The 21,255-nt window shown below is 41.1% G+C and overlaps 3 protein-coding genes across 10 annotated transcripts; 2 read left to right on the top strand and 1 right to left on the bottom strand.

Annotated features, from left to right (window-relative positions):
- The first annotated feature begins 1,696 nt into the window (after positions 1-1,696).
- On the top strand, positions 1,697-7,724 carry LOC136473563 (uncharacterized). 5 transcript variants are annotated; one of them, XM_066471208.1, is made up of 9 exons: positions 1,697-2,162; positions 2,288-2,352; positions 2,463-2,527; positions 2,635-2,721; positions 3,288-3,418; positions 3,847-3,952; positions 4,212-4,300; positions 4,415-4,468; positions 6,260-7,724. In XM_066471208.1, the coding sequence occupies exons 1-9, from the start codon at positions 1,716-1,718 to the stop codon at positions 6,701-6,703; spliced, it is 1,488 nt and encodes a 495-aa protein (XP_066327305.1). In that variant the 5' UTR covers positions 1,697-1,715; the 3' UTR covers positions 6,704-7,724. The 5 variants fall into 5 exon arrangements, with proteins under 5 accessions (XP_066327305.1, XP_066327306.1, XP_066327304.1 ...); XM_066471209.1 differs by lacking the exon at positions 4,212-4,300 and having other exon boundaries at positions 4,350-4,468; XM_066471207.1 differs by having other exon boundaries at positions 4,212-4,468.
- Positions 7,725-11,081: 3,357 nt separating this feature from the next.
- On the top strand, positions 11,082-13,702 carry LOC136477296 (CUE domain-containing protein 5-like). 2 transcript variants are annotated; one of them, XM_066475416.1, is made up of 2 exons: positions 11,082-11,217; positions 11,715-13,702. In XM_066475416.1, the coding sequence occupies exon 2, from the start codon at positions 11,730-11,732 to the stop codon at positions 13,092-13,094; it is 1,365 nt and encodes a 454-aa protein (XP_066331513.1). In that variant the 5' UTR covers positions 11,082-11,217; positions 11,715-11,729; the 3' UTR covers positions 13,095-13,702. The 2 variants fall into 2 exon arrangements, with proteins under 2 accessions (XP_066331513.1, XP_066331514.1); XM_066475417.1 differs by having other exon boundaries at positions 11,086-11,217; positions 11,720-13,702.
- LOC136477297 (uncharacterized) lies at positions 11,155-18,358 on the bottom strand. Of its 3 annotated transcripts, XR_010763974.1 has the most exons (5): positions 17,940-18,358; positions 14,661-16,607; positions 14,193-14,254; positions 11,432-11,521; positions 11,155-11,291 (listed from the first exon to the last, which is right to left on the bottom strand). XR_010763974.1 is itself a non-coding variant. In XM_066475418.1 (4 exons), the coding sequence occupies exons 1-4, from the start codon at positions 14,722-14,724 to the stop codon at positions 11,175-11,177; spliced, it is 333 nt and encodes a 110-aa protein (XP_066331515.1). In that variant the 5' UTR covers positions 14,725-15,278; the 3' UTR covers positions 11,155-11,174. The 3 variants fall into 3 exon arrangements, 1 of the variants encoding a protein (XP_066331515.1); XR_010763973.1 differs by lacking the exon at positions 14,193-14,254; XM_066475418.1 differs by lacking the exon at positions 17,940-18,358 and having other exon boundaries at positions 14,661-15,278.
- Between the last annotated feature and the right edge of the window lie 2,897 nt (positions 18,359-21,255).

The raw sequence follows: 21,255 nt of genomic DNA, 5'->3' as shown, positions 1-21,255 counted from the left end.
TTTAGTACACCATCTAAGCCTAACGCGCAACAATATAAATTTACTGGTTGGTGTTTGATCGAAACACCGACACAATTATTACATAGTCACTAGATGACTTAGAGCTCAGAGATTTATACAACAATCTTGTCATCAGTTGTAATATGTCATAAAATTAGACTTCGTACCCTGATTATACACACGTTATTCATAACATAATCTCATGCTAGATTTCAGATTGTGCTTGCTTTGGTTTGGAAACATGGTCTGATATTAGATTTAGATTGTAAACATGTGGACAGTAAGGGCAACTTCAATGGTGACTTATGAGTTGTCTTTAAACCTATTATTTCATATTCTAATAAAACAGAGACAAAAATTATCTCTTGATCTTAAGAGTGCTTCAGAACACTTTGGTAAAATGGCTTCAGCCATGGAGCATGAAGCCAAGATCCAAGAGGAGTCTAGGAGTCCAGACTCAAAACAAAAAAAGATCCAAGAGGAGGTAATACACAAGGATCCAATCAAACTCTTCAAGAAAAGTCTATTACTAAGTTGAGTACGTTTGGTTTCACTGGCACCGAACTTGTCAAAGCTACAAGTGTATTAGTGAATGTCCCAAATCAGATGACTATGTTGTTTGCACTTCCAAAGACTTTAAGGAGGGAATTCATATGGAACATGCATGCTGTTAAGTTGTTCATAATGACCTTTCCATTCTCATGTTCCTCTAATTTATGTATGTTATCCTTGTGGAGCATTTTTTTTAGCAAATTTCTCTAGAATAGTGTGAGTTAGCTGAATAGTAATCTTCTTGATAGAATTTTCCAAATGTAGAGCCTATTCTTTTGATAAACTAGTTGTATCCCTAGAGCAAACTTGTACTCAACTTATACAAATGTAGTGACAATGTTGTGCTACTAGCTAGAAGTCTATTTTTCTCATCATGGATAGCTCTGTTTTCCTAAAGATTTTTCCTTTTTTCTTTATTATTCTAACATGGAAAAAGAAGTTCTGTTTATCTAAAGATTTTTTATTTTTTCTTTATTATGCTAACATGGAAAAGCGATCTGTGCTTAAGTTTTATTTTTCATTTATTAGATGATGCTCAAAAGAAGAAGTGAATGATTTGCTGGTTGCTGCTAGCTGTAACAATCTAATAAGCCAATGTTGATTTGGGAAGCACTTGAAAATCGGAGAGATAGCATCTTGTAATTTAGATTTTTCTAAAACTGTCCCCGTGCATAATGCATTTTAAAAGTGTACTAGTTATAAGTTTGGTCCCAATTAGTTGAGATTTTTGAACTATTTACCTTTTAACTTTTATTATGATTTATGGATAAGTCACACGTGATTTGTATTGTCTTGCTGCTGTCCTGCTACTAACAGCTGAAATATGCCTTTACTTATTGTTTTATTAATAAAAAAATAGTTCGAAACATCTTATTTTATTGTTCTCAGTAATGGTTACTTTTGTTGACAACCAAACGCTGTAATGAGAATGGAAAGCGTTGCCCACTGCAACCAAACAGATGCTGTAAATAATTGCTATGGGTGTGAATGGGTTTCATTAGCGTTCCCTTCCGCTTTGCTAAACCAAACAGCAAGTTCGTTTAAAATATGTTTATGAAGTTTTAAATTCGTATTCACAGTATTTTAGAAACAGATGCCGGACGCGGTTGTGGCGACAAACTTTTTTAGCCTGCTGTGTCTCCGCCGTCCAGGACAACTCAGAAATGCTGCCGCCCTTGGCCACCGTCCTCCCCGCCGCCGCCTCCCGCTGTCCTATCCGCAGCGTTATCTCAGCAAGAACCTGCCGCTCCACCGCCGTCCGTCGCCCACCCTATCCAAGTTGCTGCCACCGCGGCCGCGGCAAGAAACCCAGCCCCGGACCCACAGCGCCATCGTTGTTCCCGCTCCCGGAGAGCTCCATCACGCCGTGGCTGCTGCGGTGCCTCCGTGCGCTCGCTGTTGCCACACTAGCGGTCGCATTTTCAGCCCCGTCGCTTCTCCAGGCTGCCCCCGCCTCCTCGGTCGGTGAGCGTTCACCGCTGGACGCCACCGCGTACGACTGTGAAGATGTCGGGCGTTACTACGCGGGCTTGGACGGCCGCACTGGCGACGAGCTAAGGACGGAGCTCGCCGCCGTCGTCTCGCCCCACGCCGCTCTGCGCTACAAAGATGTCAGTTTCCTTGTAGCCTGGCTATCAATTAGCTATCGTGTTTCTTTATTAATTTGGTGCGAATTTTGGCTCGAATCATGAAAGAACAATGTGACAAAGCTAGAATTTATATCCTTCTTTTATAGGTGTGGGAGGCGCTTAAGATTCTCGATGCAGCTGTTGCAGAACACCCTGAGGCGTCCTCGGAAGTGTATGGTGTTCTTTAATTCTTAAAAGAAAACAACTTATGGGTACTACTGTTCTTTTGCTTATGCAGCATTGGCACTTGGTTTCCATATTGTGTGTTGATTTTTCTTGTAGGATTGAGATATACTCACAGAGAGCTGTGTCAAAGCTCTTAGCAGGAAAACCAGATGGATGGAACAGTGAGTGACTTCTGTGACATTAAGCAAACTCAGTCTAGAGAAGGGATGGATGCTCACTTTTCTTTGGGGTTTTCTTTCGCAACAATGTTGTGCATTTTACTATGCAGGGGAGCACCTCTGGCCTAGATCGTATGGCCTAACCTATGGTCCATCACTAACAGATCTTCACAACATACGTCCTGCAGATGTCAATGGTTAGTTTTATTAGAGTGAAATGCATGAGTGGTTCCTGAACTTGTCAAAGGGTGCCACTTAGGCCCACGAACTTTGAAAACGTATTTCTAGGTCCCTAAACTTGTTAAGTGGTGCACCACAGTGGTCGGTATGGTCTAGAAATGGACTTGTGGTGCACCATTTTACAAGTTTAGGGGTGTGCGGTGCACCACTTAGCAAGTTTAGGGACCCAGAACTATGTTTTCAAAGTTCGTGGACCTAAGTGGCATCCCTTGACAAGTTCGGGCCCACTCATGTATTTAACTATTATGTTTTTGCTATCTGATACTTCTCAGTGGCCATTCGTTTCCATCATTAGTAACAGAATACATGTTTTACTCATCTCAATCATTTGCAAATTGGCCAATTGGCATATCATGGAAACAACTCAAGGCCAGGTTTTTATTTGTTTTCAAGTGAAATATTTACTGGCTATCTGAATTTATGGTTTATATTCGCAAAGAACGGAACTCTATGTTTATGTTGAATGGAGTAGCACAGTATAGAATTTTGATTACCTTGTCAAAAATTTAAATCCTGTTTTCAGTAAATTCTTCACGGGGAAACAAATATTATGGAGAATGTAGTGCCACATCAGTAAGATGTGTGAGGCCAGCAAATCAGGAAGCAGCACCTGACACTGAGATGGACACTGAAAAATGGGCACCTCCTTTTCAGGTTCAGAAGCCATTTATTTGGAGTAAGGATGTCTTATTATTGATGTTATTGAAAAAGGTCACTACACATGCAGTGCTTTTTCTTGCACCAAGTGATATCTCTCGTGGAATATCATGGTATGCTGATATTTGAATTGGAAACAACAAATACTGATGCAGGAACTGTATCTTGTTTGATCCTATGAGGCCATGAGACATATTTGCAGTTAGAAATATGTGTGTGTGTGTGTGTGTATTTATATATATACTCCCTTCATAACGTGTCAATTAGTATTAGGAAATGTTTAGAATTGCTGCAATCATGCCAGTGCAAGTTGAATAGTTAACCAAAACCAGTCTTAGTTGCTTCCATATGCTAAGGTAGTTATTCCTTTTAAGCTTCTTTGTTAATTTTTGGCACTAAAATGTTTTCCAATTTGTTGTCTTTAGGTGCGTGGAGATATAGCTAGGTCCCTTATGTACATGGCGGTAAGCTATGGATCTAGCCAGAATGATGGAACTCCACATTTGGAAATTTCTGAGTCACCAAATATTCGTAAGTACTTTGTCCAAACTCCAAAGGAGAGATATTCATGATATAGCTTTTAACTTTAACTACTCGACACAAAATTCTAGTAATTGGTAGACATCTCTTGGAAAATATAGTGCTTTATATTATCTTGTGATAACAGTATTGCACTAAGGACATCAATACTCAAGTTGCTTGCATGGTCACACCTTAATTATATTAATACTTAAATCAAAATGTTTTTTTGGTTCTTTTAATTATATCAAATTTCTGCTTCTTGTTTAAGAAATAAGAAAGATGGGCCTACTATCAGCTATACTACGGTGGAATGAACTTGATCCACCATCAAGATCTGAGCAGCTTAGGAATGACAGGGTTTGCAGCCTTTACCAGCATAATCGAAATCCTTTTGTCGATCATCCAGAATTTGCAAATCTTATATGGACGAACCCTCTAACGGAAACTTCAACTTTCATTGGGGAATCACAGCAATCTTGGGTCAATGAGTTCCACTATGAAAATAAAGGCAAAGATAAGAATGAGGTATAACATCTACAAGTCACTATATTTTTCTCTAGTATCCATTTTCTATGGTTTGCTTATATCACCAAGGAATTGACTTGCATACACTATTACATGTTACACACTTGCAGTTGCCTATCATTTATATGATGAAATATGTTTTATTTTCTCGAACACGCAAGAGAGCTGCTTATCATTATATTAAGAAGAAAAAATGGGACAAGAAATAACTCGAAGTGTCTAAAAACAACTTCAGGAAAATTTGATGTATTGAACATTTGAGACATGGCAGTTAAATGACATGTCATGTCATGATGGTTATTTGTTAGGTGAGATTTCCATTTTTATGTTAGTCAAACTCTTGTCTAGCTGCAACCATGTGAACTCTGGATGTACCATTAGATGAATGTGTGGATTAAATTTGGGAAATCTTAGGAAGGTGGGACTAACTTTGTTACTCCTCGAATGCCACTTTCTTTTCGTTTAACACCATTACAAAACATTTCTCTTCATAATTACTGTCCAGACATTCTCATCATAACAGCAATGTTTGGGCAAGTTTGTTATTTTGTTTCCATCTTGAGTAATTTGGAATGGCAGTTATCAAACTTATTCATCATGTGCAGTTAGGTTTCCATTCTTAGAGACTAAAGTAATGGGACACTCAAATTTGTTAAGTGGCTCATTGCAGCTTACTGGCTCGCCAGCATGCCCTAACCCAGGGTGCTGTGGACACTTAGGTGCTGCCATGGTGGCATGTGCATCCACCTAACCTTCATTTTACCTTTTGCATTGAACCCTTAATACTTCTTTTATTTTTAGTGCCGTCATGTTTGATTATTATGGGTCTTTTGAGCTCCATTACAAATGCATTCTGGCCATCTGATCATGAGGGTGGTGAAAATTGTTGGAGTTGTTCCAAATTCACTCCAGGATATAGGCCGGGCTTTTGACGGAGCGAAGTGGAGGCCCGTCGCCGGAGGCTTGGGCCGGAGCGTAGCGGAGTCTGAAGCCGGCCCATCGGGTCTCGCCCCTGTGTTCGGGGGGTGCGGGGGGCGGAGCCCCCCGCGGTACGGTACGGTATATACACCCTTGCTAGGGTTTCGTGGAGACTTGATTCTCTTGTAAGCCGCCATAGGCGTGTAACCCAAAACTCTTGAGATAGTGAGATTGTTGCTGGCTGGTGCCTGTGGTTTTTCCCCTTCACATCGGAGGGGTTTTCCACGTTAAATCGTGTGTCTCCTCTGTGGCTTGATTCTTTACTTCATATTCTTATACGTCGTTCATAACAAAAATCTAGTAAGACAGGAGATTGTGAGTGAGGCTTGAGATCTATCATACACAATCTCTCTTCTCAAACGTCATCACCTTAAGTGCCACCATCATTACAATTATGGTCACACAATTCACAACTAACTAGTAAATAACTGGTCTATAGAAGGAAGTTCTGGGTGTTTCAATAGGTCAAGCTGAGCACAATGCCACTATGGCTGTGTTTAAGAATTGATCTCTGTGGACTAATGGTGTGTTTTCAAGCCAATGATCTTTATTGAACCAATTATGAATTAACAAAGCTCAGATCAGTAACCCACTTCCATGTGAGGAACAACTTGTTGACCTCCAATGCAATTTGCTTTGGATACTTTTAGCTTTCTGTGTAATTATCATCCACTATATTTTGGTTGTAAAATTGGTGCTCCAATGTTTAGAAACTCCTAGTACATATAAGAGACCCCTCACAAATTCACTGGTTCCGAACTTCTATTCCCTTCTTCACAATCTAAAGCTTACATGCGTTGCCTATTTGTGCAGTTTGTTGAGTTAGTGGTACGTATGCCTTTTGATGCGAAGGAACTCATGCTCGTACTGTATAATGGAGCAAATGGGAAAATGTATCGCTCTCTTAATCTAGCAGACAAGGAAGCCTTCACTGTGACAGAAATCAGCTCTGATTATCTGTTATACACTGTTTGTACCCCTCTCCAAAATGGACCAGCAGATGGCATAGCTCTTGTCTACTATAGATATAATAGGGAAGCTGAAGTATTGCAATTTTTGTCCTATGAAGGGAGCATGAGAGCACAGGATGGACCTGCCAAGGGTATGGTCTCCACAGATATCATGCTCAAGGAGACCGATGAGTCATCCGACCAAGATTCGCTGGGACTTGGTGGTCAGAAAATTGGTGAGTTTGCATGGAGAAAGATGGTAGGGAATGCAACACCTGGGAAGCTGAATGCTGAACAGACGTTTTAGTGCAATTTGTCATCTCTAAGCTTCCACTGGAAACCCTGAAATTGAAAGAGGTGTCAGACAAACTTTTCCATGATATGGGTTGAGTCCATAACAGTACAGATGAAGGTTGTGAAAGTTTGCTGAGGGTCAAGGAGAATATCATACTTATGTTGGAATTGACATTTTTTCTCAAATACGCAAGAGAGCTGCACATCAATATATTAAGAAGAAGAAAAGGGTTTTGAACCCATACAATATTCCTTTATTTGAGGTTCTGGAAATAAAAGACTACTTAGCAAATTGAACTTCAGTATGCTTCATGCATGAGACTACTACCCTGGAGGTGCTATGGAAATATTGACGTTTGAGTTCCAACTTTGTGAATGGACTAGAAGGCTAAGGGTGTTTTTTTGCATTAACGGATTAGTAATGCCGCTTAAAAGGATAGGAACAGGGTGGAATTAACAGCAGAGAGAAGATTATTCATTTAGACTGCAGCTTTGACATATTTTCCTCGGATTTGGAAGTGAATGAGTTTATTTTACTGATTGCCCACCTTTATATTTACCAAAACCTTTTGGGTTGGTTTCATGTATGAACCAGTGGTTTGGTAAATTCTGGTTTCTGTATATGATATACCACTGTGCTCTTTTGTTCATGTCTGAAGCAACGAATATAAAGGCTTACCTCGACCTTCTCTCCTCCTTAGTTCGGTGCAGTGCCTTCATACTGATACTGTACATGGAACAGGTGTGCCCAATATGTCTGGAACGTGGCTACATGGAAGACCCAGCTATGGGACTACAAATTTGGGGAAGGACTTATCTTTTATGTTGGGCTATATGGTTGTCAACCATCGCGAAAGTCAGTTTTTTTTCCCTCAACTCTAAAACTAGAAATAGTTCCTCCCCCATCTCTTGAAAACAGGTCACTTGACCTCCATGGCTGTTTCCTTCGGTGGTTTTTCTTTTTTTCTTTTATTTTTATTTTGGTTGAATCTTAATTAGATCTACACAGTGAACATACGACATACTATGCTTTAGCACAAGGTTTCTATTGTAACTTTAGATCTATATCTTTCTATAATTAATTCATAGCTGTGGTTTCTCTGGTACAATTGTGATGAAATTTTATGGTGGACTAATCATTACATGCTTGAGCTATAGTAAAAATTTAATGCTCACTGGATCATGTGTGATTGAATTATAGATTTATCTAGGTTTATGTTTGTTAAATAGTTTTAAAATAAAATTAAATCTATAACTCAGTCATATATGACCCAATGAGCATGAAATTATTGTTGGACTCCATATAAGTAGATCTACACAGTCAACATATGATATGGTATGTTTTAGTACAAAGTTTTTGTTGTAGCTTTAGATCTAAACTTTTCTGTAATTAATTCATAACCATCGTTTCTGTTATCTAATTATGGTGAAATTTTTACGGTGGGATAATCATTGAATGCTTGAGATGTATCAAAAAATTCATGCTCATTGGATCATGTATGACTGAGTTATAGTTTTATCTGGATAAACCTAGATAAATCAATAGATAATAAGTTAGTCATATATGATCCAATGAGCATGATTTTTTTTTCTATAGATCAAGCATGAAATGATTAATCTTGGACTAGAGAAACTATAGCTATGAATTAATTAATTATAGAAAAACATAGATCTAAAGTTACAGCAAAAACTTTATTCTAAAGCATACCATATCATATGTTCATTGTGTAAATCTACTCATGTAGAGTCTAACACAACTGGATTTTCTATTTTATGATTTTTCTATGATTTACTATATTTTTAAAGATTCAACCGAAATAAGCATAAAAAAAAGGAAAAGGGAAAAAGCCACGGAGGTCAAGCGATCGGTTTTGAGAGATGAGGAAGAATTATTTCTAATTTTAGAGTTGATGGAGGAAAAGCTGACTTTCACGAAAGTTAAGGGAGGCAAAATAGACTTTTTCCTTTTTTCGGGTTCGAGTCGCGGTCTCCTCGCATTGCACAGGCGAGAGTAAGGCTTGCCACTGATACCCTTTCCCAGACCCCGCACAGAGCGGGAGCTCTCGGCACTAGGTACGCCCTTTTATGTATATTTTCTTCAGAGGTAGGCATTGAATAGTATGGGCTTTTCAGCAAAAAAAAAGAAAAGGAAATGGGTATGGGCTTTGTTACAGAAAAGAGAGTGCGCAGGCGAGGACGAATCAAGCAAATGCCAAACTTTGAGAATGATGTTCAAAGGTATCTTCGCCGGACATGCATGTATGCTCGTTATCCTTCGCAGGGTTGTCTACTGTCTTTTTTTTGAATTTTTTTATTCCGGCCTCTTAATAAGTTATGCACTTAGCCATCCGTTATTACAAGTCCAGTCTCTGGTTGAAAAAAGCAAGCTCTCAAAGAGCAGGCAGTACAATGCAATAAAATCATGCATGTATGCTTGTTGAATATCTATCTCTAACATGCGATGTGCCCACTTTTGAGTTGGCTTGTCGTTCTCCTTCTAAAGGATGGATCAAAAGCGTGTCCAATACATGGCCCTAAAAATAACCTACAAGTAAGAATAAATCCTCTTTTTGTCAAAACTACACTATTTCGGCTCAACCAAATTGACCAAATATTGCACTTATTCCCACGCAAACTTGGGATCGCAATTTAGAGTCTACTTGTCTTTGCCAAGGCCTAAAAAAAATCTTTTGTGTTTCTTGGTGGTCGTAAACCAAAAGTAACCTGAACCACTCTCAAACAAAATGTGCCACATGACAATAAAAAAAACAAGATTATTGTCTCAAACAAGATGTTATTGTCATGTGGCACATCTTGTTGCAAAAACAACATCTTTCAACACCTTTCCAATTCTTCTTGATAAAATTATCTTTAGTTAAACTACCTCTTTCATAAAGAACCAAATGAAAATCTTAATTTTAAACAACAATTTTAACTTCCAACGACCCTTATGAATAGGAAGCACAATTTAGTTTACTAAATGTTTTTACATTGACTGTACTGTAAAAGAACCTTTGTTATTGAGATTCCATTTAATCAAATCTTGTTGGTCATCTAATTGCACAAATGCTACTTTTGCGCCCAACACATTCCATTTTGCTAGCTTATCACCAATGAGTGCTCTACGGAACATAAGATTAAGTGGTCCAAAACTAAGACTTGAGCAACCGAAACCTGCTTTTTGCTAGCGATATTATAAAGAGATGAAGTGTACGTCTCATTTTTTGAGTAGTCAACCATCTTAAGTTTTGATCAAATATATACAAAAGGTAATAATATTTATGGTATCGAATAAGTATCTAACAATTATATACATATGTTACAATTGCACATATGGTTTATAGTTTGGTGCGGTTACCTGGATGACTCGAGACTTGGAGATTTACGTAAAAGTCACGCCATCTTCCAATACGTCTTGAAATCAAATTTCATATTGTGTCATCTGTTTCAATATATTTTTAGAATTGGTTTATGCATCGTGGGGCTAGACATGTGTTTTTTTCGACACATATGAACATGAGTTGTGACTCGTAGGTCTAGGTCATTGATGGGTGCCTAAGGACATTATGTAAAATAAAAGAAGTCAGATAGAAAAACTATTTCAGCTTTTAATATTAGGTATAGATTAACATATTTTCATAGTTTTATAAACTTATTTAAAGATACAAATGTTGATATTATTTTCTATAAATCTAATTAAACTTAAATTGGTTGTCTCCTTTAAAAATAAGACGTGTCCTCTTTAAGGTACGGAGAGTACTTAGTTTATGGCTGCATTCATAAAACTACTTCTAATCTAAATTATAAAAACATACTCTTTTGTCTACGAAACGGGGGTAGGACACAGAGCTGCGATTCCGTCGAAACTTTTCACGATATGCTCAGAATAGAGGTCAGATCAGATGCTTTCTCAACACAAGGGGAATGAGCCCCACGATGACCAGGTGCACAATGGCATGCCATACCAGTATACCACAAGTATACTCCGTACATTGCCTTGGTAAACTCATGTGATGTGACTTGTGACAGAGTCACACGGTATACAGAATAAAATCTCTTGTCAAACATGCAACATGTGCAGCAGGGTACACGCGTGCCAGCAACAAAGTGGTTCATAGACAGGCACGCATGTAACCCTGCCCGGCTGCCCGCCGTTAATAGGCTTGAAAAGCCAAAACGGCGGATCCGATGCCCGGCCGTCTAGAATAGCGTTGTGCCCTCCTCCACACACCTTGAATCATCAATGGAGGCCAGGGACGTCTCTGCTCACTATTTATGGACCGCCCACCGAAAACAGCCAACGGAAGCACAAGGGCCAAACATTCACAAAATCTTTTCAGCCAGTGCCCTTCCTCGGACTATTTCAATACAGCAACCGCCTAGATTCTCCAGGTGAAGGAGGCAGGCCATAAAAAGCAGGCACATCAATGCAAGCATTCTCCTTCCTTCTCTATTCCATTGCTGACCATGATTGCAGAGATTGATCAGCTTTTAGAGTCCGTGTGAACAGCTCGGAGGCCAGCCGAGGTATGCCTCTTTCTTGGCAGAATGGCAGCATAGTTTGGATCCGTGTGGTTGCAATGTTCTCTCGGCTGTTGCATCTGAAAAGCGCAGTTGGTAGGTGTGAATAGGCATGCATGATGTGTGATGCATGGAAAACAAATAAAATAAACAGTTAATTAATGAGTGCCCCTTCTAAAAAGTATTATGTTGTTTCAAATGATTATCAGCATAATTTTACCTTGAACCATGCCATTTCCTTTCTATTCATCCTCCGTTTGCGCTTTGCGGTCAATATTCCACAATTATTTGCCTTCTCTCTTAGATGAAACTGCACATAAAAAGGCATAATCATTCATAACGTGTTGAATTGCTAGTCAAGCCCAATTATTGTATACACTATATACAATGCCAAACTAGTACTTTTTTCTGATGATGGCATAAAAATGGTTGCAGTTTTATAACCCAGAGGAAGAGAGGACAAAGAGCATCATTAATTTGTGCATTTTTTTTTTTGTTGGCAGAATAGCTCATAGGCAATGGCAACATCAAGGAGGGACCCTCAGCAGAATGCTAGAGTCAACCGGGGCATTCAGAATATGTCCCCAGGGCTCAAACCCAGTGAGTCTGACCAAGGGCTACGGCGTGCAAGATCCGTCCCAACCTCTCCTGATCGCAGATTATCCCCATCCCCCGCCTCAATCTCATCCAACACCTGTCGACCCGCATCATCATTCAACGCTCGCACGACCTCATCCCGGTCCACATCTAGCTCAGCCTCTTCAAGTCACGGAAAGACACTGCACTCTGCTTCGTCCATGGCTGGTGCAAGGCAAACAAACACAATGAGAAGAAAAGCAGAAAAGCCTGGTGCCACATCTGTTTGGCCTCCAGCCCTTGCAGCTCCAAACACCTCATCTAAGGATATGACCAGGGCAGCAAAATCACCATCCACCATGCAGAAGAGTAATAATCTCTCTACAAGGCCTGGTATTGAGAAGGCAGCAGCATCTTCTGTAAAGCCGAAATCTCAGAAAACAACCACAGGACCTCTTGGAGCTGGAAAAACTCAAGCTGCATCTTCCACTCATGCTCCTGGAGCTATAACAAAGAAAAGAATGGGAGCCGAGAAATATGTCTCTATCCAGAGGACAACAAGTGTGCCGGCGAGACAAAAAGAGACACCAAAAATCGAGGAACAAGATGCTGAGCTGTTGATGGAATTTGATGAGACAGAGAGCATAAGCACCTCTTCCATAGAGGAGCACTTGCATGAACGGCTCCCTGACCCTGTTGATCTGAATTCTGTGGATCTCAATAGCAAGACATCCTCTAGTCCGGAGGAATACAAGAATCAAGAGAACACAGGGGACATTTTGGAGAAGAAACATGATGGAAAGGACAATGAAGACCTGAGCACAGCTGACAGGGCTTATATTGGAAACAGTGAAATAAACATCCCGAAAGAAGCAGTTGATGAATCTGAATCGGAGGAAGCTGTTGATGAAACTGGGTTGAAGAAAGATGTCTGTGCAACTGAGCTAAATGAAACTGTTGATCAGACCAAACTAAACGAAGCTGCCAGTGAAACTGAATCAAAGGAAGCTAATGATGAAGCCAAGCTAAAGCAAGTTGATTGTGAAACTGCATTAAAAGAAGCTGCTAGTGGAACTGAGTTAATGGATGCTGTTATTGAACATGAACTGATTGCACAAGAAAAGGCCAAAACTAAGGAGGAGAAGATAATGCAGCCAACGAAGACCGTGGAATTGGCACAGAAGTGGAGGAAGGATGAAGGGAGGAGCAATGAAGCTACAGAGGAGGGCAGGAGCAAGCCTATCCAGGAAAGGAAGAACAAGGTAATGGCCTTGGTGGGGAGATTTGAGACTGCCATGTCTGGCTGAGAGTGAGAACAGATGTGAGGCACTGACGGAACCATAGTAACAAACCTTCTTTTCATATTGCAGAGTAAAAGACTGCTCTGGTTCATGAAAATATGTACTCAACTGTGTAGGTGGATAGTTCATATGTTTCATTTCATTAATGTGACTGTTATTGTTCTGGAAGTGACTGAAAATTGCTGATGAATATTGATGACACTTCTATCACTCCTGTTTCTCTTTTTAATGAAGTGATACACAGCTCTCCTACATGTTCAAGAACCAAAAAGAAAAAGATAATGCTTCTACAAGTTAGGACCTGTAACTTGTCCAAGCTCTAGTGTACATGTGCTTCTGTGATAAAAAATAAAAAGATTGTTTTGGGAGGGTCTCACAAGAACCCAAATTCTCTAACCAAAGGCACCCAACTACTAGCACATTTTCATCTCCAGACATTGCACCCATAAGGATCCCTACGGATTAAAGGTTTGCCCAACCCAAATATTTTGCATCTCTCAATTCCAAAATTTTCAAATTTCATTTTCTGCACTTAGCCCCAATATATGGAGTGAGTGACTTCAGTGTGCCTATACTGGTTCAGAGTTGAACATGCTATCCAGCGAAATCCATTGGCCATGCAAAATTTTTGTGCTTGAATCATTTCAATCTGGTTCACTATTGATTAATACAATCTTGACTTCGATTCATACGAGCTTCATATGTTTAATTTCTTTCTATACTCTCTGAATATCATTGTCATAAAAAATGTGTATATGTTAATTAACAGTCCAATTGGTCATGCAAACTCATGTCACTGTTTTTTTTCCCCGATTACACAGAACAACACACGCACGCTCACCCCTATGAATGCAGAACGATGTGGTTCCCCACTACAGTTAAATCTAGTCCATCTAAACGCACTCCAATTGGCCACATTATAAGTTTGCATGATCACCTAGATATGAATTTGCATTCGCTACATCTCCAATATGTTCGCCTAAGTTTAGCAAGTGAAGGCCATGATATTAAAATTATTCTACTTCCATATTACTGATTATTTTGAAGTTCAAAAAGATGCAACATGGATATCTAAGGAAAGAAATATGGAGCTTGAAGACATACTGCAGGACAAGGCCATCTCCAATATAGATATATGCATGCATGAATTCGATTTCCCTTCATCTCTTGCAGAGCAAAATGAAACTGATTTTTAAATTCTGCTTAAACACATAACAGGCAACAACACAAACTAAAGGTAAAAAACCTGAAAATAGAACCCATTGTAGATTAATATAAACAGTCAAGATATGGATCAAATGTTTTGTACTTGCATAACCTAACAGAAAGGAGACTGGGTATTTAAACAGTTTATGTTAAATACAATAACGAAACAGTTAGAACAAATATTCACAGAGTAAGGCTTGTCAAACTATATTTTGTAACTTTTACCGGTTGTGAAAGAAAGGAAGAATGCACTGAGAGGTTGACAGGCAAAACATAACAAGCATCAAAATTTTCATAGTATCTACATGCTCGAAAGTCGAAAGTACAAATGTAACAATTTATACCACACCAGTGCAATAGACTTACCGATCAACTTCTTTTTGTGCTGGAAAGCCCAGTTCTGAATCTGTTTTGCACCTTGCATCACCATGGTTCTGTGTACAGTCCTGACTCCTCACTGGTGAACAGAAGCACAAAATTGATGTCTTTGTATGATCAACATTCTCTACAAGTTATGAGATCTTCACTTATTTTGATGGAGCAGTCTTAATAGTGAGCCGCGGAATTCACCAGAACAGGATCTTCAGTTGCCTATCAATAAATTATGAAAATATACACCATGCACCATAGGAGAAACACCAAGCTGAGAAGATTTGGTGTCTGCTACATATGAGACTAAGAATGTCAAAACATCCTTTGAGTAGCAGAGATGAAACAGGAAGCAACACCTCAGCTGCATATATGTGCAGAAGCAAGTCAGGACTTGGATGTCAACATGAAATTTGTGGAGAAGTATGCTGGGCGAGGCTCACACTTCATCATTGTCGCATTTGGTGCTATAACCTCAGCTGGATGCATTTTCTGAGTCGTGCAAACGTCCACATACCATTGGCTGATGGTGCATGTGACAAAGATAGGATTTCGAGCTTTCAATCCTCTTGCCTGATAGGCAAAGATCAAACTCTGTAGAAAGATTAATCCATTTGCATCCTAACTGATTAGTCATATGAATTCATTTTTTCAAGTACCAGTGATGCATTGACTCCAAGCAGCTGAGGATTTATCTCTGATAGAGCCTTGAAGTCTTGCAATGAAACTGAGTGGATTTGTGGACATGTAGTGGCACTTCGACCATGGACCTGATTTTGCAGCTGCACACCATTTATTAGCTTTTGACTTAACTGTTGTTTTAGTGCCATATGATTTATTCGATCATGCTGAGATCTTGCTGATACTAGCTCCATACAAGATCCAATAAGCTGTTTCAAGAAAAAATCAACTCCATTATTCAATGAATTAGCACATTCTAATGACACACCATCTAACCCTTCTGTTTCTGCTATTCTTCCCATATGCTGTCTCAGTGATGAAGTATCACACAGCTGACCAAGGTCATAACAACAAATAGAGTCATCACTGCTAGCACTAGAGGGAAGTGTCAAAGTTCTCAAATTCCCACCAAAATGACCAATATGACCAGAACAGAAGGCAACCCCTAGTGGGGCAGTTATGGGACCTCGAACATGCTGTGCAACCGCTTCCACATATTCTCTACCAGAGACACCAGGACAGTTGCGATTTGTGGAGAAAGATAAATTTGAATATGCATTCTCCACACATGATCGTTTGGACAGTTGTTCCACAAGTTCACTTTGTTGAGGCTGTGGAAATCTCTTTAGTTTGCTCAAATGCACAGCACCATTCTCCTGGAGAACATGTGCATTTCTGCTTTGTGGATAGTGGTCCTTCACATGATGATGCAAAACATCACCAATGTCAGAGACAGGGACTGTAGGACTTAAAACATGATTTGAATTCTTGGCAACTCCAATTGATTTAGGTGTACTGACTGTCGGTGGGCCACTTGCTTGGAAGGTGTTGTGGAGAATAGAGCAAATGAGGAGGTTATGAAGCTGAATGTTATCATGACCAAGTATTGTGAGGCAGAACTTGTCAAATAGAGTCTTGCTCAGCTTCAAAGACAAAAACCTCTGCAGGTGCTCAAAGTACTTCTTTGCTCGTTCTGGACCAATCCTCTTAACTAGTTTTAGTTTGATTTCCCCAAGGTTAATACGAGTCCTCTGCCCAGCCACTGGTGATGGTAGTGGGAGAAAATTTTGTGGCGGTGGTGGTGTCGATGATGACATCTCTTAGAAATGGGATTCCATACAATCAGGACATGAATATAAGTTCAAAGTAATTCTGGGTTTTCAAGTTTTCTGGCTCCTCCAATCCAATATGCGGGTTTTCAAGTTTTCTGGCTCCTCCAATCCAATATGCCCCAGTACACAAATAAACCAACAGGAGAACTAACTGCAATTGATAACAAAATATGTTAGAAATGTGTAAGACAAATAAAAAAAGCAAGAGCAAACAAATGCTGCTTGGTCCAGGTTCGATTAATTAAGAACCAACAGAACAGTACTAAAACTGGATTAAGTCCCATAACCTTGCTAATCAATTGAAAGATTAGGCTTGACATGAAAATGAAACTTTAGGACCTCACTTTCAAGCAAAAAAGCCTAACAAACAACAACATTAAATCCACAGAGAGCAAATGAAGGTACACAAGAAGATAAGTAATGCATGAATTGGAGGTTGTCATTATGGAGTTCTGCAACAATAATGCTGGAGGTTTAGCAATAGGCTTAATGCCGGATGAAATTCCATAGTATTTGCTTTCATCAGCGTCCCAGCATTGAGCTAATGTGTGCAGAGGCTGGAGCTTCCTTCCACATTCAGACCGTGCCCTGATGCTACAAGCTGATGCAACATCTAAAGGTGCAGACCATGCAGAGTAGCAGGTCGAGGAGAAAAACTCATGTCACCAAAATTGGATCAGTTGTTAGCTGAAGAAACAATAAGCTAGAAGGTTCTAGCGCAATAAAGACCATAGGAAGCTTCTTCAATCCAGTTCTGCAACCCTAACCACCTTTTTATGCATAAACCCAAAGGAAGTCTTCTGAGCTCTTCCGGCACAGCAAAACCGAACAGCCAGTGCCAAAATCGAGAATCTAATGAGAACCTACAAAGTAAACGTGTGCAGTGCAGAGATCCCACAATCGTGGGACCGCACAGTCAGAGACAAGACCATAGTAAGCCACAGCAGCAGCCAGCAGGATTCGAAACAAAAATCACAAGCAAAGAAAGGCAACGCGCCCCCAAGCACGGAGCTCCCCTGATTCTAAATTCCGATGAAAGCACGACGAGCCAAGCTAGGGTTTTGCCCCGATCACCACCAGAACGAGCTCGCTCCATTTCCCAACACGAAATTCAGTCGGATGCGGGAGCGAAAAAAAAGAAAAAAAAAAGAAGCACCCAAATTCCCAAACGCGTAGCAAACTTGGGCACGGCAACAGTGCGCAATTCAAAACTGATTCCCCTGCTCGGGGCGCACCCAGGCTCCCCTGATCCGACCCGCGCCACCCCGAATTCCGGCAGGGGGCTAGGGTTTCGCGCCAAATTCCAAACTCCCGGCGAGGCGGACGGAGGCGACGGATGCAGCGCGAGGCGAGCACCATTGGGGCGGGGCCGGCCCCCGGGCCCCAATGCCGCCCCGCAACGCGCGCACGCATGGGGGCTGGGCAATCGCGGTCCGAGACAAGTGAGCAGTTGGGTTCGGGGAGTGGAGGAAGCTCAGCTCACCTTGCTGCTGCTGGTGGTGGTGGCGGTGCTCGCGCGAGACGAGGAGGATGGAGGAACGATCGGTGGAAGGGACAAAGCGCTGCTGGGCTGGGCTCCCGGCTGCTGACGGAGGAGCTGTTACTCGTGGCCGAGCGTCTCGCTGATAGCTAGTACTCGTAGCTCGTAGCTCGTAGCTACGCGATGTGATTTTGGTCTTCGTTCTGCTTGCTTGCCTCGGCCTCGGCGGGCGGTGCGAGGCCAGGGTGATTGCTCTCAGGCCTCGGCTCGGTGGTGTTCTTTCCTTGTCCTAGCTCCTCTCTCTGGGGGCTTCCCTTCGTCCCGTGTCCCTCTCGGCCGCGGCCCGTTGCTGCTGATGGCTGTGAACATGCACGAGTCGAATTTGGAGTGGGACTGGGACTTCGGGGGCGAGTCTTCAGTTGGGACTTGGGGAGCGTTCTCTTTGTTTATCTGAGCTGATGCTGATGCTGATTCACACCTGCGCTAATCACTAGTATTTGAAATGGACACGGAGAGAAACAGTGTCTTGGTTAGGAGATGTTTGATAAATAAATGAAAGATTGGCACTAGGGTCTATTACAGGCGACATTGCATTGTTCCAAATAGCATGTGCTAGTCTCTGACATTCAAATATCGGCTACCTTTCTTACCAATGGACTGGTAGGTTAGCACTTTGCCACTCTAGCAGATAAAGCACTGAATCTGTGATGAGAATTTTCTCTCCTTTGATATTATTATAGATAGTCTATAAAACCACAAGATCGAATACATAATCAAGTAGAGTATGTGAAGTTCCGGAGGTTGCTGACAGGATAGTGTTACTCGATCCTGTCAGCAACCTCTTAAAGCCCTCTAGGTGAGTGGCCTCCTCTTCTCCATCTCTTGGTCTACCATTATTCTTTCTACTAATGCAACACTATCTCTTGCACGTTTTCCGTGGATAAGATGGCAGCGCTCCAGCTCACTAAAGAATGGGACGGCAGTGGTCCGCCGGCAAGCTCGTTGTGATCTTGGACGCAGTACATTGGAATCCTGAAGCACCACCACCAATGCTACCGCGCGTGCGCCTGCGGTGCGGTAAGGCACCACCCTGTTGTGCCAGAAGCCAACTCCGGCGAGCTTCACGTAACACCCTGGTGTTACGATTTTTTTGGTACTGTAATTTAGGTCTAAGAAAAATTTTCAAAACGATTTTTTTGGATTTTTGATTTAAACATACTTGATGTGATAAGTGAATCATGTGTGACATAGTTTTGTGGACTCAAATAAACGTCCAAGTTAAATTACTCAGTGCGTAAAGATATTTAGGAATGTCGAACGACAATTCTAGCCAATGGATAGCGAGCGGTTCGTTCTATTAGATTAAGCATGAAAAGCAACTTTTATAAATAAAATAAAATCCATTAATAAATAGAACGATATATATAGCTGTTGAATCTAATTTAAATTCGAGCTTTGTTCAAAAACTCCTTATGCCTAGACATTGCTAATTGTCTAAATTAACCTATAGAAATATATATATATATATATATATATATATATATATATATATATATATATATATATATAACTCACGTGTTTATTTTGAGAAGCACGCTCACTTGAAAAGTCTGGGTCTAGTGATATGTTTTTACGTATAGATTCGTTTTAGTCCCTATGATAAATTGGTAACATACCTGTGACAGCTGCTCGTCTGGCCGCTTCATAAATTCACGTGATTGGTGTGAAAGCACGTAGCGGACGAGAGATAGCGCAGCAGCTCTGCATGCTTCATTTATTTTTTCTGGCGCGGTGTTCAGTGTACTCGCCTTACTTTGCAATTATGTACCGTCTTGTCTTTCGTCGCGGCTTTGCACCCTGACGCGTCGTTTGGTCTGCGTCACTATCCTTCACTCCCATCGCTGTGTCACTGCTCCCTCTCCCTCGTGCCCTTTCTCAGAGAGCGTTTTAATGAAAGTTGGTTTGGCTGTTGTGCCTCTGCTTGTCCTTGCCTGCCTTTGCTGTCCGTCTTTGTCTTGTCTTTGCCCGTTTCCGTAGAGCCGAGCACCCGACGTGTCTGCGTCTGCATGTGTGCCACCTCTATCACGTAGGAGTGTCTGTAAATGAGCACGTGGTTCTGCCCCCCTGCCCACGTCGTGTCCTCTCACTTCCTTGTGCGCGTGCTGGCATGCCGCTGTCGGCCACGCTACGCCATACCGCCCTGTCTCCCCCTCATCGCGTTTATGTTGATGATGGTGCGCACATGGCTCAGTCCACTCTCCCTCCCTCTGCTTGACTCGCGCCGACGTGACCGTGCCGAGCAGACCGGGCCACTCCATGCCGCTACTACTGCCCCTCCCCTTGCTTCTTGAGGACACCGAGCTGCTGCTCTCGCTCTCCTTTTTCTGGCCTTCGTCCGCTCTTCCTCTCTCTAATGCGCCGCTGGGCCATGGCCATCACCGCCTGATAATTTGCTTGATGTTCCTAGTGATAAAGATGAATTGGTTGATGATGCTTCAGTTTCACATGTTTTGGAACCAATCACTTGTGCTAAAAATAAACATGTTATTCATATTGCTACTAAAACTGATGAGTTCAAACAGTTGTCTTCTTTACATACTTTGGGTTACATTGAATTTGATGTTTTGTGTAACCTAGATTGTTTGGAGGAGAGCCTTTTTAAATATGCTGATTTGCCTTGGTTTTTTAAACACACATATCATGTTATTGGCAGATATAACAATAAGTGACAATATATGATACATCGAGTATTCATTCGTAATAATATGAATTCTCCTTTTGTTGTACAAGATTATGATCGTTTAGAGGGCAGTTATAATAATACAAACATTTTCTCATGTTCCTTAAAGAAACAAGTTCACTTCCAAGAAGGGGAGCATTGTTGGTTGCTACCTATGTCTGCTCGACCATCTATTTCTGTAATGTTTTTGGTTAGTTCTAATCTTTTGCAGGATAGTGTTGACATACATCATGTGCATTCAGATCATGGAGTCTATATGCTTGTTGAAATTTTTATGCAAGATGACATGCTAGAAACTTGGAAACATGGTCACGTTCTTTCTCATAATTATTTTAGTTTTCTTTGTCCTCGCAACCCCATTCTCCTTTATGTTGTGCAGGATCAGTTTCAAGCACAATCGACGCCGAGAACGACTTTTCATCAAGAAGGGGAGGATGATGAGGACATGACACCCATGCATATGACTATGTTTAGCGCATAGTATGGAGAGGTAGGAGGCCAGCAAGGGTGTCCAAGTCAAGAAGGAGGCCCGAGGCTAATTCGGTTCGAGTCCCCGAGGTGGAGGCCTAAAACAACTCA

Source organism: Miscanthus floridulus, chromosome 8, assembly GCF_019320115.1.
Source record: "Miscanthus floridulus cultivar M001 chromosome 8, ASM1932011v1, whole genome shotgun sequence".
Classification (NCBI taxonomy): domain Eukaryota; kingdom Viridiplantae; phylum Streptophyta; class Magnoliopsida; order Poales; family Poaceae; genus Miscanthus; species Miscanthus floridulus.
Note: the sequence above shows the minus strand (reverse complement) of the source record. Positions and strands in the feature narration are given on the sequence as shown.

What these genes read in the sequence shown, in the direction of transcription:
- LOC136477296 (XM_066475416.1), top strand. Translation starts at nt 11,730, where the DNA reads ATGGCAACATCAAGGAGGGACCCTCAGCAGAATGCTAGAGTCAACCGG.
- LOC136477297 (XM_066475418.1), bottom strand. Translation starts at nt 14,724, where the DNA reads ATGGTGATGCAAGGTGCAAAACAGATTCAGAACTGGGCTTTCCAGCAC. An exon ending in GCACAAAAAGAAGTTGATCG is followed by an intron (nt 14,255 to 14,660) that starts GTAAGTCTATTG and finishes TTGCTCTGCAAG; the next exon opens with AGATGAAGGGAAATCGAATT. An exon ending in GGAGATGGCCTTGTCCTGCA is followed by an intron (nt 11,522 to 14,192) that starts GTATGTCTTCAA and finishes TTTTATGTGCAG; the next exon opens with TTTCATCTAAGAGAGAAGGC.
- LOC136473563 (XM_066471207.1), top strand. Translation starts at nt 1,716, where the DNA reads ATGCTGCCGCCCTTGGCCACCGTCCTCCCCGCCGCCGCCTCCCGCTGT. An exon ending in TTCTGAGTCACCAAATATTC is followed by an intron (nt 3,953 to 4,211) that starts GTAAGTACTTTG and finishes TTCTTGTTTAAG; the next exon opens with AAATAAGAAAGATGGGCCTA. An exon ending in AAGGCAAAGATAAGAATGAG is followed by an intron (nt 4,469 to 6,259) that starts GTATAACATCTA and finishes CTATTTGTGCAG; the next exon opens with TTTGTTGAGTTAGTGGTACG.